General features: G+C 29.4%; 1 protein-coding gene and 1 pseudogene across 8 annotated transcripts; one reads left to right on the top strand and one right to left on the bottom strand.

Annotated features, from left to right (window-relative positions):
• Positions 1-2,205: 2,205 nt before the first annotated feature.
• LOC109816625 (uncharacterized) lies at positions 2,206-6,640 on the top strand. Of its 7 annotated transcripts, none has more exons than XM_083066998.1 (5): positions 2,206-2,382; positions 2,466-2,664; positions 3,738-3,971; positions 4,800-4,925; positions 5,942-6,640. In XM_083066998.1, exons 3-5 carry the CDS (start codon positions 3,786-3,788, stop codon positions 6,146-6,148), a joined length of 519 nt encoding a protein of 172 aa, XP_082923124.1. In that variant the 5' UTR covers positions 2,206-2,382; positions 2,466-2,664; positions 3,738-3,785; the 3' UTR covers positions 6,149-6,640. The 7 variants fall into 7 exon arrangements, 5 of the variants coding, with proteins under 5 accessions (XP_082923124.1, XP_029130903.2, XP_029130901.2 ...); XM_029275070.2 differs by having other exon boundaries at positions 3,723-3,971; XM_029275068.2 differs by having other exon boundaries at positions 3,716-3,971.
• Positions 6,641-10,014: 3,374 nt separating this feature from the next.
• On the bottom strand, positions 10,015-15,969 carry LOC109816626 (vacuolar protein sorting-associated protein 25-like; annotated as a pseudogene). Its single transcript, XR_014430606.1, has 6 exons — positions 15,552-15,969; positions 14,856-14,995; positions 14,627-14,665; positions 14,438-14,526; positions 14,285-14,360; positions 10,015-12,681 (listed from the first exon to the last, which is right to left on the bottom strand). The product of XR_014430606.1 is annotated as a vacuolar protein sorting-associated protein 25-like (transcript).
• Between the last annotated feature and the right edge of the window lie 448 nt (positions 15,970-16,417).

Here is a 16,417-nt window from a genome sequence, read left to right as displayed (position 1 = left end):
GTTTTAAGCACGAGTGTAAAAAAAATCAAAATTGATGGAAACCAATTCATAACTAATTCGATCCATATTGAAAAATTTGATTTATTTTGAAAAAAAATCTGAACAAAACCACTTTATAAAATCAGTTCAGTTATCCGATTCATTTTTACAAAATGAATCGATTCGGTTCGGTTTAGTTTTTTTAAAAAACTGATCCATATATGATAAAAAGTATATAACTGCATTGCACCAAACCAATCTAATTTCAAAAAAACGATCCATATTTTAAAAAAACTAAACCGATCTACTTTATAAAAAATGAATCAGTTAACCGATTTACTTTTATAAAATGGTTCGATTTGGTTTAAATCGATTTTTTAAAACAACCAATCCATGAACACCTCTAGTTTTAAAAGTAGGTGCTAGCATTGCAACTACACTACTAGATTGAGTTTGACTTATGCATATATAGCATTGAAGATTAATTTCACTCCAAATATTCGACCTCTTGAGATGCTATTAAACATACTAATTTTTAATAATTCATAAAATTAATGTTTATATTGTTAAATTATTAAAGATGATAAAGAACTCTAATTCTTGAAAAACAACTGTCTTGTTCTATCCTTCAACTCTTGACAAATACATGAATTATGTCTTAAAATTTGTCATAATTTTTTAGAAAAACTTCTCTAAAAATTTGTCCTAAGAATCTCTTAAAAAAATTATATTAAAAATCTTTTTAATACACCGATTGATTGATTATATATATATATATATATATATATATATATATATATATATATATAAAAGATATTCAATTACATTAAGAATAAGTTTTTTTAAATTTAATATATTTTATAAATTATGTTCTATATCAAATTTTAAAGATCTAACTAATAAATTAAAAATTTTTAACACATAAATTAAGTATACAAGTTTTTAAAAATATTAAAAATTATATGATATTTCTTTATATAGATGCAATCAACATATAAAATATTTTTATAATTATTTATTAATTTAAATTTATAAAATGAGGTACATATAATTTTTATTTTTTAAAAAAATTAAACTTCATATATATATATATATATTAAAAATTTATAACTAAATAATTAAATCATTAAAATTTATATAAAATATTAAATTATTAAGTAAAATAAATTTATAATTTTTTTTTTAGAGTTAATAGATCTTTCTTGTATATATAAATATATATAAGATAATTTCATTGAATAAGACTGACGTAATGTGAACCGCGTCATGTGATATGACCGCATCTACCTCTCAACAAGACGAGTTTTGTAATGTACACATCAATGCACATTTATTTACAATTAAAAAAACCAAAATGGAACGAGTCCTCGGACATCCTAAATATTAAAATCTTGGTTCTTGCATACATATCCTGTAACAGTGATGAGCAAGACCAGTTCAAACAAATCAAAAGTCTAAATTTAAGACTTTCATTTATTTTTAATAAGGATTGCCAACAAAGTCTTTTGGGTCTTTGTTTTGCCGATAATTGCGTGGTTGTGCTTGTACTGTGGGACTCAGCCACTAATATACTGCTTGGCAGATTGAAACATCAACTAGGAAGACTGGGCAGAAAAAGATCTTCTTACAATAAAAATGAATGCGATAAAATTTAACAAAATTTAATTTTGATTTTTATTATTAGTTCTAAAAATTTCTAACAAAATATGTATAAGATTATAATGAAACATTTTTCACTATAAAAAGTTATGAAATTATACATATAAAAAATAGTTAAACTAATTTTAAAATAAGATGTGATGTGTTTTATAGGATGAGTTCAAAATATCCATCAAGTCATTCCAATATGATTTTATGTCCTAGATTCTTTGATAAAATATTTTGTTTTGAACAATGATATATTAATAATAAAGTCATTTTATTTAATAGATAATATTTTGTATACCATAATATCATATTCATAATGATATTATTTATTTAAATATATATACATATTATTAGTCATTAACTTTTACTCTAATTAAAAAAAGTTAGCACTTGTAATTTTTAATTCTCCACGTGTTAAAAAAAAATATTTTTGTAACATTGTTTATTTATTTATTTATTATTATTCCTTTCTATGACATCATCAATCTTAACCTGCACACGTCTTTATTTTATGAATTGTAGAATTATTTATTTATTTATTTGCAGTCTATAGTGATTATAAAACCAAGCTTCTGGGTTCAGAAGGTCACACACTCTCCTTCGAACTTGAACCCAATAATCTACCTTTGTTCTTTCCTTGCATTTGAAAGTTGTAAAAATGATATTGTCGAGAGTGTGGTTAGTGGTGACGTTAGCAAAGGCCATGATATTCTCTGGGACTTGTCCAGAGCCATAGTTTATGCCATAATGGACAAGGTCATCACCTATTAATATTTAATTTAATTCTCTTCTTTAAATTTATTTTTCTTCTTCTCATATATTCAGTGTGACGCTTGCAGGGTAAGAAAACAGTTCCAATGAAATGTGGTGAAAGAAGTGATTGTCTGCAACTAAAAGATCCTGACATGTTAAAGGACTTATATGAGCTTAAAAGATGATTGACACGGACTATGCTTTTTAGCAAAAACAAGGTATCCTTCCAGATTATCCGATGCTGGATTCGTTGAGGAGGATGTCCTTCTCAGGGAGAATTGTGAGGTAACTTGCCTTATTATAATTTTTTTCCTTCATTAACAATCAAATTTTCACTTCATGCATCTAATCTTTACTTCTTGTACCCTTTCCAACATGGATATAGGATATATATATACTCAATGTTCTTTTGTTGTGGTATAATTAAATTTTTTATTTTGAACATATAAGTGAGTTGATATATATGTTCTTAGCTATAAACATCTATTATAAATACTTGGTTAAAGTATTTTTTTAATTTTTATAGTTTAAAAGAAATTTAGTTTTTATATTTAATTTTTTTAATCCTTATAATTTAAGATAATTTTTTTAATCATTATATTTATAGTTTTTTTTAATCATTTTAGTCGCTATTGTTAATTTTTTTTATAATGTTATTGTTTTGTATTCACGTAATAAAATTCTTTAATTGCGTGAGAATAAGAAAAATGATGTCTTAATAATGAGTATCGCAAATAAAGATAAAAAAGAGTTATGAAGTGTTAATAATTTAATTTAAAATAATTTTAACAAAACAAATTTAATATCAAATATACAAAATTAAATTAATACATTTATTACTTCAATACAAAAGAGATAATTTTATATAAAAAAAATTAACAATGACTTAAATGGTTTAAAAAATATAAATATAAAAACTAAAAAAGATCTATATACAATTATAAAGATTAAAAAATATTGAAAGATAATTATATAAACTAAAAATATTTATTTTAAGCTATAAGGACAAAAAAATAAGTTTAGTAAATTGTAAGAACTAAAAAAATATTTGAACCTAGATATTTTTAAAAAATTTATTTATTTATAAACATTGCAATATTGATAATATTTTTTTAATCTTTTGTGAGACCTATTTTTGTAAAAATTATATATTTTAACTGTTAAAAAATATAATTCATCTTTCAAAGATTATTAACGTATAAAAATTGTAAAGCTTAAATATGTGTATATATATTGTGTTGGATACTATATATATGTTGAACATTAGTTATATTGGGTGTCCGAATTGGTGTCATGTTTGATGTGTAGGTTGATTAACTGAAAATAATAATGTCAGATTCTAGTGCCCGCTTTCACAGTTGTACGTGATAGAGATTCAAAGCTTAGAAGACACACTGACAGATGCAATGGGTGCTCCTGTTCCCTTCGAACATAAATTCATTTGCAGTATCAGTCACGATGGTGACGTTACGAGGAACACAATTTCAGGACAAGCACACTGTGGCATGGTTGCTGCAGCTGATTGGATTGAACAGCATTGCACTTCTATACTACTTCGTGCTCTTCCTGATTACCCCGACTATAAAGTCAAGGTTATATATTCTTAATTATTACTTAGTTTCTTATTAGCTTTGAATCAGACAAATTTCTACAAAAACATGCACTTATAAAAAATTAAAACTATTGTATTCCCTTTTTCATTCCATATCTTTATTCCTATGTTTTCACTTTGAATGCCATATTCTTGCTTCAACTTTCATTTTATCTAATCATGTAATGGCTATCCAATATTTTATTTTTACATTACATATTATAATTATAATAATCTTAATTTCCATAGATCGTTGGGCACTCACTTGGTGGTGCTACCGCTGCACTGTTGACATATAGGCTTAGAGAAATACCAGAGCTCTCTACCTGCAATTGTGTCACGTTTGGCCCAGGCATGTACTTAAAACTATATTAACTTTAATTTAATAACACATAAAATTATAATTTGTAGTCTTTGACAAACTCAAATTTTGGGTAACTACGTTGACAAGATATAAATTATTTCATATGGCAAAGTCCTTTCCCCGGCCCAATTTTGATGATCATTATTTCTAAGTCTTAGTTTTATAATTGTAATTTTTGCAGTTGCTTGTGTATCATTGGAGTTGGCAGAATTTGGGAAGTCCTTTATCATTTCTGTTATAAATGATTCTGACATAGTGCCTATATTATTAGCTTCTTCCATTAGTGATTTCATTTCTGAGGTGCTCCAACTATAGTTCTCCCAACTTAAGATAGTTTAGAAAATATTAATTTAAATAAATATAATTTTTAATAATTTTTTTGTTAGAAAATGTTTCGTTTTTTTGCTCGAGTTAAATTTTATTAGGTCACTGACTCACTGCATAATATTGATTGAATATTTACAGGTTAAGATTAAGCACAAAGCATTGCTAAATGCTGCTCATAGAGCTATAACTGCCATTGAATCTCACTTACCACTTGTATCTGGTGCTAAAGCAATTGCAAATCATGCAGTAACCAGTGGCGCCAAGGTAGCTTCAAGTTCCCGTATATATGTGTCCACATTATTAGTATATGTTTGGATCTTGGAAAACAAAATAATTAAATAGGAAAAAGAAAAGACAGATAATTTTTTTTTCGTCGGTTCAAAAACAAAATAAAACTTCAAAGTTTTTTCCTTCCATTTAAATCTTAAATTCTTTTTTTTTTTCCTTATTTTCTTCCGACATTCAAAATACAACATATATATTAAGATGATATTGAGAAAAATCTAAGTTCCACGTCGACTAAATATAAAGTAATAAAATAATATATAAGTGAAGATTAATTCCTATCTTATAAGTTGATTTTGTAATATTGAGTTAGACTCAAATTCATTATTCTCTGATAGTATCAGAACTATCTTTGATCATTAAAAAGGGTAAAAAAATCCAAACCTCATATTATTACCGACAAGATGAATTTTGTGTTAGATTCAGCAACAAGAATTAAAAAAAAAGATTTTATTTTTAAATTTGAAAGACAAAAATAAACTAATCCTAAATTTAAGGGATTATAAACATTTAATTTTTTTTTAATTTGCTTTCTATTCATGTTATTTCAAAACTCTCCTCTCACACATTAAAAGTAGTCAACGATGTATGGGAATACGGTCTTCTATGTTAGTTTGACTAAACTCTAACAAAAGTTTGCTTGTGCAGTTAATAAAATATGAGTGAATAATTGACCATCGATCTTGATAAATTAATGCCATAGTTCTGGCTATTTTTATAATTATATACATTTTTTTTGCATAGGGATTTCTCACATTATATATATATATATATATATATATATATATATATATATTAATTATCCTATGTTGATATTGATTCTTCTTAATAATGTCTACAACGGTTGATGAAGCATAAAAAAAGAGTTCACTCAATATTACATTGGTCCCGACATGAGAATATTGTCTCATCGTCAAACTCTAAATCAAGTAACGAAGACGAATCTAATTTTTCTAGTGATGAATCTGACTATGATGGTGACGCATTTGATGAAGAGGATGAACAAGTCATATCTGGAGAAGAGTTGCATGTTGAAGCTATTGGACAAGCTTGAATTGGAGAGTCAAGATATTACACTTAACATGAATGTTCAGGAAAAAAAAGAAGCCACAACCAAAGAAATCACAGAAGAGAATCGTGTTGTTCATAATGAAGAAAAAGAATGTGCAATTTCAACGTTAGACAACTCCGGGCAAGATTAGGCATATTGTCCCTTCACGTTCATTTGGAAATTTAAGTTCAAACCACAATGGTCCAGATGAGAAACGTCTCTACTTATTTGAAACGCCTAAACAATTATATGGGAAACTTAGACTTTTAAAAGGGGTGATATTTGATCATATGACAAACAAGTATAAAAAGATGTTGCATCAATTGATCGATCAATTAGAAAACAAACACTACCAATACGGTGGATGATGAGATGAAGAACAACAAATGGACAAGATATTAATTAGGTACTAATAATTGGCTCGTGGATATGTAGAATTAAAATTAGTTTTTTTTTATAATATTTTTATTGTCATGTTTTTTGTGTGTATCAGAAGTGTAATTGTTGTTAAAAATATGCTTTAATTCGTGGCTGAAGTGGATAGCTTAATTTTCAGCCATTTGTTATTTTTGCTTAGTGGAATTCAATGTATTATCCGCATGTTTAATCTATATATATAATTTGATGGTATAATTTGTAGGTATTATCTATATATCTTAGTATGTTAGTATTATATATTTGTATCATCTGTAAATGTATTCTATAAATGTGTGTATATTATTGCTATAAGGGATGAGTAGTCATGTGTAATATACAAGAATGAGAATAAAATTTCTCTATAATTAATTTTTACTCTCTGTTATTTGTTCTTGTTTTCGTTGTGTAAGTGTATGTGTGTCATTCCCAACAAATTAGTATTAAGAGCTTGTTGATTACAAGGGACATATGGGTGGTACGTGTGAAATCCACTAGGTTGCAAGGCATTCTACTACGAGAGAAACCCTTTCTATTATGTGAGTTTCTACTATCCATGTATGGATACTTCTACTTTCTTACGTAATGTTTGAAGTGTGACACCCTCTACCCCAACATTAATACACAATAAATGTAAAAATAATTTTTTTTCTTTTTCTTTTTGAGTAAATAAAATCTTTTATAATTAACAACATCTTTCATGGATAAAATAATTGTCTCAAATATCATAAGGTAGAAGATTCACATTCGTAACTCATAAATCATAGAAAGTCATCATGTAAGTATTAAAATTCAAGAAATCATATAAAGAAAATATAGATTAATTCCAGCAAAGGTGGCAGTGCCTCCTAGTTAGGAATTAATTTATAACTTTCAAAATTATGTAATAAAAATAATATGACAAAGATAAACATTTTGATCTTTTATCAAGAACATTCAAAATTACAAAAGAAGAGTATACTAAGGCTTTTAAAACAATAATATCCCAAACTAAGCCTAGTTATGCCCGATGTCACATCCTATCAGAGCATGCCCAACTAAACCCTTAAGCCTCATCACCAACATCCTCATGATGATGATCACCTACAACATAATTTAAATATATACAAGAATAACAAGGGAGTGAGAAACATCTCACTCAGTTTCAGGTGAAGAAATAAAGGTTAGATAACACACACACATAACAAATATAAGTCACATGTAGATAATACATATAAATAGTCAATATCACATATATACTCATTTATCATGCTATGATGTCATGGACTCGACTCATAAATGCATGTATGTGGCGCCATAAGGAAGTTTTACAATTCATCATCACTGGTGATCCTAAGGTACACCTGGTTACATCACTGGTGACCCTAAGGTACACCTTGTTAACATGTTACAACTGTCGGTGACCCTAAGGTACACCTTGTTAGCATGTTACAATTGTGGGTGACCCTAAGGTACACCTTGTTAGCATGTTACAACTCTAGGTGACCCTAAGGTACACCTTGTTAGCATATTACAACTATTGGTGACCCTAAGGTACACCTTATTAGCATGTTACAATTGTCGGTGACCCTAAGGTACACCTTGTTAGTATCACTGGTATGTGGCCTCAGCAGCACACCTGGAGTCATATATGCATATGATGCATGTCATACATTCATTATTTCATTGACTCAACATTTAACTTATTCAAGAATTTCATTAAGTACATCATGTTCATTTTTCATATTCTCATAATCATAACTTGTCTTCAATAGTCCATTCTTATGTCTCATGTCCTTTGTACATATTTCACATGGTCATGTCATAAATACTCCTCATAAGGTCTGCATAGGAATCCACAGAGAACATTCTTATTCATATTAAAACTTATTTATTTTTTAACATTAATTACATAATCATTTATTATTTCCAACAAGGAACAAAGTAGAGCAAACAGAAAATAAAACAAAACAACAAGCAAGGGATTGGGGGCCAATCCGACAATCAAACTATCCAACAATTATCCCCACACCCCTGAGCAAGGTTTCTCACTCCCCCCTTACCTGGATAAGCAGGAGCTGGAACTTGGGCAGAACCTCCTCCTCTGGATTCCCTCTTTCTTTCCCTCTCTTTCTTTCTCTTTCTTTCTCTTTCTCTCTCTCTCTCTCTCTATTTCTCTCTTTCTTTCTCTTTCTCCCTCTCCCTCTAAGATTTTCACTTTCTCACTAAATTATAAATTTTTTTCACCCCCTGCCCCTATTTATAGGCATCCTGGTGTACCCGGAACGACCCGTACTGAATCCGGAATGGCCCGTTTTGGATCCTTCGAATATGTGCAAAATTTTCAACTAGAACGGTTCGTTCTAAAATCAGAATGGCCCGTTTCCAAAAAAGAAGAACGGCCCGTTCTGGGTTTCCTTTTAACATACATTGACCTTTACTGGAATGATCCTTTTCTAACTAACCTTTTTAGGCATTTTTAGAATTCCAGAACGGCCCGTTTCCCTTTGGGAACGGCCCGTTCTGGAGAAATCAAAATAAGTCTTTTTACTACATTGGAACGGCCCATTCCACTTTTGGAATGACCCATTCTACCACTACAAAAACAATTTATTTTCTTCTTTTGGAACGGCCCGTTCCATTTTTGGAACAGCCCGTTCCGGCGTAAAAAAATAGAATTTATGTAAAAATTAAGTTTTCATACAAATAATAATAATTAATATTATATCAACAGAAAATTCAGGGTGTTACGATTCTCCCCTCCTTTTTAGAAATTTCGTCCCCGAAATTTACCTGAAAACAGAAATGGATAAGCTTCTCGCATCTTGCTTTCTAATTCCCATGTAGCACTTTCTTCAAAATTTCCTCCCCAAACAACCTTAACCAAAGGGATTTCCTTTCCTCTTAGTTGTTTCACCCTCGTATCATCAATCCTTAAAGGAATCGTTTCATAGGTGAGATTATCCTTCAACTGAATGTTGTCAGACTCAATGGGGTTCGCTGCATTCGACGAGGAGGATGTGCTCCTAAGGAAAACAACAACACGGGTATATATTTAATTTTTTATGTATAAAAATTGAATCAATATATATGGATACATGTATTTAACTTAAAAAATACATTACAACAAAATTGTCATATAGTGATACACACTTAATATTGACATTATATATGTCACTAAAAATTACTTTTACCCACACAATAACTATAATATATGTTGGTATATTAATAAAAAGTGTGGGTATAGACTATAGTGATACACAAAATATGTTTTTAAATTTCATTCAAAATCAACACTAAAATTATGTAAATATATGTCAAATAAATATATACCTATATATATATTGTACCTATAGTAACACTTTTTGTATGTGTAACATTTCTTGTAGTGATATTTTGATGCATGTGACCAGATTCTAAGGCCTGCTTTCATAGTTATACGTGATGAAAAATCAAAAAGTTTGATTGTGTTCATCCGAGGAACTCGTAGCCTGAGAGATATGTTGATAGATGCACTATGTGCTCCCCTCTCCTTCGAACACATCATTTACAGCCATGGAAGTGAGCAAAGTGGGAACAAGAAGGTTTCAGGACATGCACACCGTGGTATGGTTGCTGCAGCTTTATGGGTTAAAAATCGTTGCATTCTTGTACTTCTTGATGCTCTTCAACTTCATCCCGACTTCAAAATCAAGGTACTACATTCTTGGAAAATTATACACTGGCTAATCTAACTTTTAAAATTCTACATTTTATCATTTAATATTTAAATTCTCGTACCTCTTGTATATAATAACATGTTAATCTCTAACATTAAATGTTGATTGTTGACTTACATCGATGATGTTGCATATGCATTACATGATATAATATATGTAGTAAATAATCAACCTAATACGTTAACAATTACCTATATTATTAATGGAGTGAGAAAATATCTAATTTCGAAAGTTTTGTTACAAGATTTGTGAAATTTTTATGGAAAAAAGTACATTTAATTCTTTTTCTTGCTTAGAATGGATACAAGTGGATACTTTATTCTACTCAAGAAATAGATGACATTACATCAGCAACTAATATTGGTCCAAAATGTGAGGGATGACCTCATCCATCCAGTAAACCTCTCTAAAATCAAAAGCAGAACCACCTAACCCTTTTTATAGTTGAATTTAGGTTTTTTTTTTTATTTCACGAAACCCTGTGTTTGATTTTTTTTATATAATTATAATTTCCATATAGATTGTTGGACACTCGCTTGGTGGTGGTATTGTTGCACTGTTGACATATAAGCTTAGAGAAATACAGCAGTTCTCTTCAAGCACTTGTGTCACGTTTGGCCCAGGCATGTAGTTATTATACATCTAAAGTTTTAATTTGTTCAATTGAGTAACCAATTTTTGTATTATATAATTTAATCATTATAAGAGAATATGGAGAAGTGTGTTACCAAGCATTTCTCGTTAAACGACTGTTGGTGGCATATGTTATTCCTAAATAACCAACGGTTAACCACTATAATTAGTTTATTGTCTATATTCTGTTTCAAACCATAAAAGTAAAACTTATAGTAAACCATTGTATATCCATATCTTTGTTTGGACAACATAAAGTATCTTTATATGTTAGGATGTTGTAATCTATTTAGACAGTGATATGAAATTTTAAATAAATATTAAATTACTATTATAAACATTGTGATCAGGTTTTGAGTGTGTAAAATAAATGTGATTTAAACATTTAATAATAAAAAATCCACACAAAATTTCAAATGAAATAGTTGTCCTAATTAAAATAGGACGCATTGAAAGTAGAGAGTAGAAGAAAATAATATATATATGATAAATGATGTAATGAAGAAGAAAAATATGGATAAAAAGAAAATGGGATGGAAATGAGAATGAAGAAAGAAAGTTCTAGTTGTTTATTTTAGTGTGAATATATATTGTACTTATCTTTTCTCAAATTTTGTCATAATCATCATTGTTAAGTCTATGTGTGACAATTGTTATTCATGCAGCTGCTTGTATGACATTGGAGTTAGTCGAATTTGGGAAGTCCTTTATCATTTCCGTTATAAATGGTTCTGACATGGTGCCTACATTGTCAGCTTATTCTGTTGATGACCATTTTTGAGGTGCTTAAACTAGTGACTAAGATGGCTGTTAGAAAATGATTTGTGTTTTTCATATTTTTCTTTATATTAATTTCTTAATTTCTGATGATGTTATATGTTAGAAAATGGTTCATTCTTTGTTCAAGTCGGCTTTCATTATATCATTTTGAATTAATTGAATAATTTACAGGATCTAACTAAGGATAAAACCACCACAAATACAATTCAATTATATATATCGCGTAAAAACTAATTAAAAATCGTGATTTAAAATTACTTGATAATTTATCCGATGAAAGTATTAGTTATTATTGAAGTAAAAAAAAAACTTTAAAAAATTGAAGAAAATAATATTCCGTGTATGCCACAATAGTCGCAAAACATTAAACGACATGTGGTATGGCTTGGGCTGTCACTTGGCAGGCTGACTGTGAGGTTTGAGCTGATGCATGTTTCTGCTCAGACTGAAAGCGATAACAATTTTTCTTAACCATTCAAGCAATCATAATCGTTTTCTATTTGATTTATAGTTGTTCAGCACCGTGGTATTTACTTTGCAGAACATGTTACAAATGTTGTGATGGTGAAAAGGGGAGCAATCGTGGTTGCTAACGCCAAACTCTAAAAGCAACTGGTGCTTTCATCAAGACTTAAAACTAAATGGCATTCAAAATCATTCTATTATTAATATATGAAAACAACATTGTAGTAGTACGAGTAACTGATGGACTGATGCAGACATATACAACCATTGAAAAAATAGCATATCATTATTTTTTATAGTAACAACAACATCAATTTTTTTGGCACAATGGAACACCACCTTCTATTTATGAATTTCATGATTTCTCAGGCAGCATAGTTTCACTAATTTAACCACGAATGGCTACAAAACTAAACTCTTAACGAAGCTCCCGAAATGAAATTCAATAGCAATTAACTACAGCTTTTTCGTACACATCTTGCACGTCAACAAACTCATGAGGTAGATACCAAAAGATTCCCCCTATTGAACATATTTAAAAACCCCAAGATTTAATAGATTCAAACACAAAAGTATAGAGAAAATTTAACTCCTTCATCATCAGTTGAAGTTCCTTTAAAGACCACAAGCTTTCCCTTCTGTTCTAATAGTTTTAGTGCACGATTCAAAATAGTTCAATCTATTCCATGAAGCTCTGCGGAATATAAAAAGTAATGAGTCAAAACAATTGCAAGGCCCAGCACATAGGAAATAACTAAAATATATTAAGAAAAAGAGTATTCAATCTCCCTGAACTGTATGACATATCTCTTTTTTCTTTTATCAGTCAAAAATGGTAGATAAGGATAAAACTACTATGACATATCTCTTTAGCATGTAAACACTTTAACTCGTCCTAATTAATCTTTAAATTATAGGAATTGTTCCAATGTCATTCTATTAACTAGGGATTAAATGATTACGTGAAAATATATATTTATAATACAAAGAGCTTAAAAAGTTTATAAACGGGGAAATAAAGAGAAGTGACAACACTCGAGGTGAAGTTAAACACTTCCCATTTCACGACGAGGGTAGGGGTCAATACTCGCAACAGGAAAATTTACTTGGCACCATATGATGTTCCTATTAAGCAGGCAGGTTGCCACAGATGTCATCAAATTACACAAACAAGATGAAGTTATGTTATGCTACAAGAAACCACAATGGAATTTTAATTCAGTGCATCACAGAGTTTTAAATCTGTTTTAATATACGCACACCACGGGCCATTGCTAGTGGCATATAATACTAACTAATGGATCACAGTCATACTAATAGCCTTGCTAGGTTCTGTGTGGTTCACTTCCCACACAGGGCAAGACAAGAACTGGTTACTGACGCATAGGTAGGATGTAACCCAAGAACTATACACTACAAAACAAGTCAACTACAAGTGGGAATGTAACAAGCAAGCAAGGATAAAAGATACTACATTATTCAAATGTTAATTAGAAATTAATAGCAATGAGAAAATAAACTATAAAACAAATTAACATTCTTTCCATCCTTTCAAAGCTTAAATAGGGAAAAGGATGTCATTTTTCTTTTTTTGTTCTAACATTGAACTTAAATTTGATCCACCGTGAGCAAGACATTTTATGTTGTCAGTAAACAGAAAACTGTAATGTCATTATAGTAGTATATCGAGTCTTTCCCTAGCAGCACTACTTTTAACAGCTTTGGTGATAGAGTAAGACTCTTTAAATTTTCGATGGATAAAAATTAGATCCTTTAAATTTAGGGCCAATTTGGGGTGGTCACAAGTTTTCCCTTGGTTTCGAAATACAAATTTCAAAATGGAAATGTTCACTTAAAATGGGACTGAATTGATTATTAAACAAAATTTGAATCACTTTAAGCTTAATTTTTAAAACCATAAAAGGTAGCTTTCTTTTTAGTTGTATAATCAAAGCATTCAATTGACATAGCTTTTTAAACAACTTTGATGGTATGGTAAAACTCTTTAAATTTAGTCTCTTTAAACTGCTAGAGTTATTCAAAATTCAAATCGTGATCTTGGATAGAAATAGACTATGTTGAAAAGAAAATACGTCATCTTTACAACTTTTAGCAGAGATTAGTCATTACTTTTAATAGTAAATACTTCATATTAGTACCACTATCAAGTCCTAAACATACACTCGCATGCTTCAACAAACAAGACAATTGTATTGAACAACCAAATAATCGTCAAACTTTTCCTGTCACAAATTATAGCTTAACAAATAGATAGGACATAAGCATTAATAGATTACCTGTTCCTTGAGATTCAGTCCCAGATCGTATTTCTTCTATCGTCACAACACCATCTTCCAGTCCATTATCTTTTGCCTAATCAATATTAAATCAAATTCAATAACAAGGCATTAAATAACCATTGCAGTAACAAACTAGTAATCTAAACTTACAAACTGTATCAAAATGTCAGCCCAATTTTGAATCCGATGCCAGAGAATAAGACACTTCCTATGTCCTTTATCCATCCATTCTGCACGTCCTGCCAAATTAAAATAACACACTTCAGGCATTTTTCTCTTAGCCAAATACAAGAATTATAAATCCATAGACATGAATGAAGCATACGTTCAGAAACTAACCCTGAAAGGAAAGCTGCTCTGCTTCATGGGTAAGAGACCCTGTAGGATGAAAAATCTAAAACAATCATACAACAAAAAAAATAGAAATAAGCAAGACCAAAAACTAAAGAAGCATTTATTCACCAAAAAAATTGGTGGAGCATTTATTCACCTAAAAACACTAAAGGAGCATTTACGGGACTACTCAACTTCACATAAAATGACAAAAAAGCAGGAATTTTGAGCTTACTTTCAATTACATGATTTGTAAATAGAGGAAATTCTTCTTCAAGTCCAATTACAAATATCTTCTGTGTTTTACAATAATCTAAAATAAGCTCTTTCTATAGTTGTATCTGCTTCTCTCTTGTGTCTCTTACTGGCTACACACTGAAAGGTAGAAACAAAGGTGAACCACTGGTTAATTACTACCTCACTCTCAATAATCTTATTAGTAACCCTAAGCAATGAACTTTGCAAACAAAAGAGGAAAAACAATTGAATCACACAACAATAATACAATATCACAAGCAACCTAATAAAATATCCAATGAAAGCAATAGGAAGGTCCCAGCAAATTGACAACAAAGCATTTTTGTTATTCACATAGGAAAATAAACGATCATATTGTTAGTTTGAAATCTAATGATCTTATCAGTAACCCTAAGCAACGAACTTTGCAAACAAAAGAGGAAAAACAATTGAATCACACAACAATAATACAATATCACAAGCAACCTGATAAAATATCCAATGAAAGCAATAGGAAGGTCCCAGCAAATTGACAACAAAGCATTTTTGTTATTCACGGAGGAAAATAAACGATCATATTGTTAGTTTGAAATCTAATAAATTACTTAGAAGAAAATTGATAACAAAGCAGAATTAAAAAAAAAAAACTACAAAGCATAAAAAAACTAAAGACAAGGATAAAAAGGGAATTTACGTGAAGTAAGGTGGGTAATTGAAGAAATGTGGTAGTTTGAAGTCACCCAATTTCTGCATCTTTCAAGTGCTTCAATGTTATGCACAAAGATTAAGGATCTTCTCAGAAGCTTAATAATTTTTCAGCTAATTACTTGCAGGCACGTAACGAAATATCAACCGTGTCACACGATGCTGTTGATTTGGCGTGTAATTGGTGGAGGGATCGAGACGTTGATGTGAGGATGAAGAAATGAAGGGAAACTGCAACTCTGCGAACCCTACCACGGCAAAGAATAACGATGGAGGAAGAAGACCACCGATGAAGAACCACAACGTTGCAAAAGAAACGACAGCGGTTTCTACTCAAGTGCACCTTTACTAGATTAAATAATAATAATAATAATAATAATAATAATAATAATAATAAATTATTATAAAGTTAAAAAAATTATTTTCATTCTAATTAAATTTTATCAGATGGTTGCAATAGTAATTAAATGTAAAAATTACTTGAAATAACAATTTTTTTTTATCTTAAGAAATTGTAATCACAATACAAAAATGTTCAAATTTTAAGATTGTGTGGATATGATTCTAATTCTTATCACTAAGTTCACTACAGTAGTGAAAAGAAGATTTGTTAAAATATAGTTTGTAATCCTCATAATTTTATTGGATTTATTTTTTATTTCTATAATTTAAAATATATTTCTAAAAATATATTTTTTTTACTTTTTATATTCTGTTAATTTTTTTAATATTATTTTTCAAATAAATGACATGAACTTATTAAATATATGTAATGATAATGTATTTAATTTTGTAGATAATGATATGTCACTTAGTGGTTTGAAAAGAAAAAATATAAAAATTTTGAATGATTTT

The sequence above is a fragment of the Cajanus cajan genome, chromosome 11, assembly GCF_000230855.2.
Source record: "Cajanus cajan strain Asha chromosome 11, NIPB_CcT2T_4, whole genome shotgun sequence".
Taxonomy (NCBI): Eukaryota; Viridiplantae; Streptophyta; class Magnoliopsida; order Fabales; family Fabaceae; genus Cajanus; species Cajanus cajan.
Note: the sequence above shows the minus strand (reverse complement) of the source record. Positions and strands in the feature narration are given on the sequence as shown.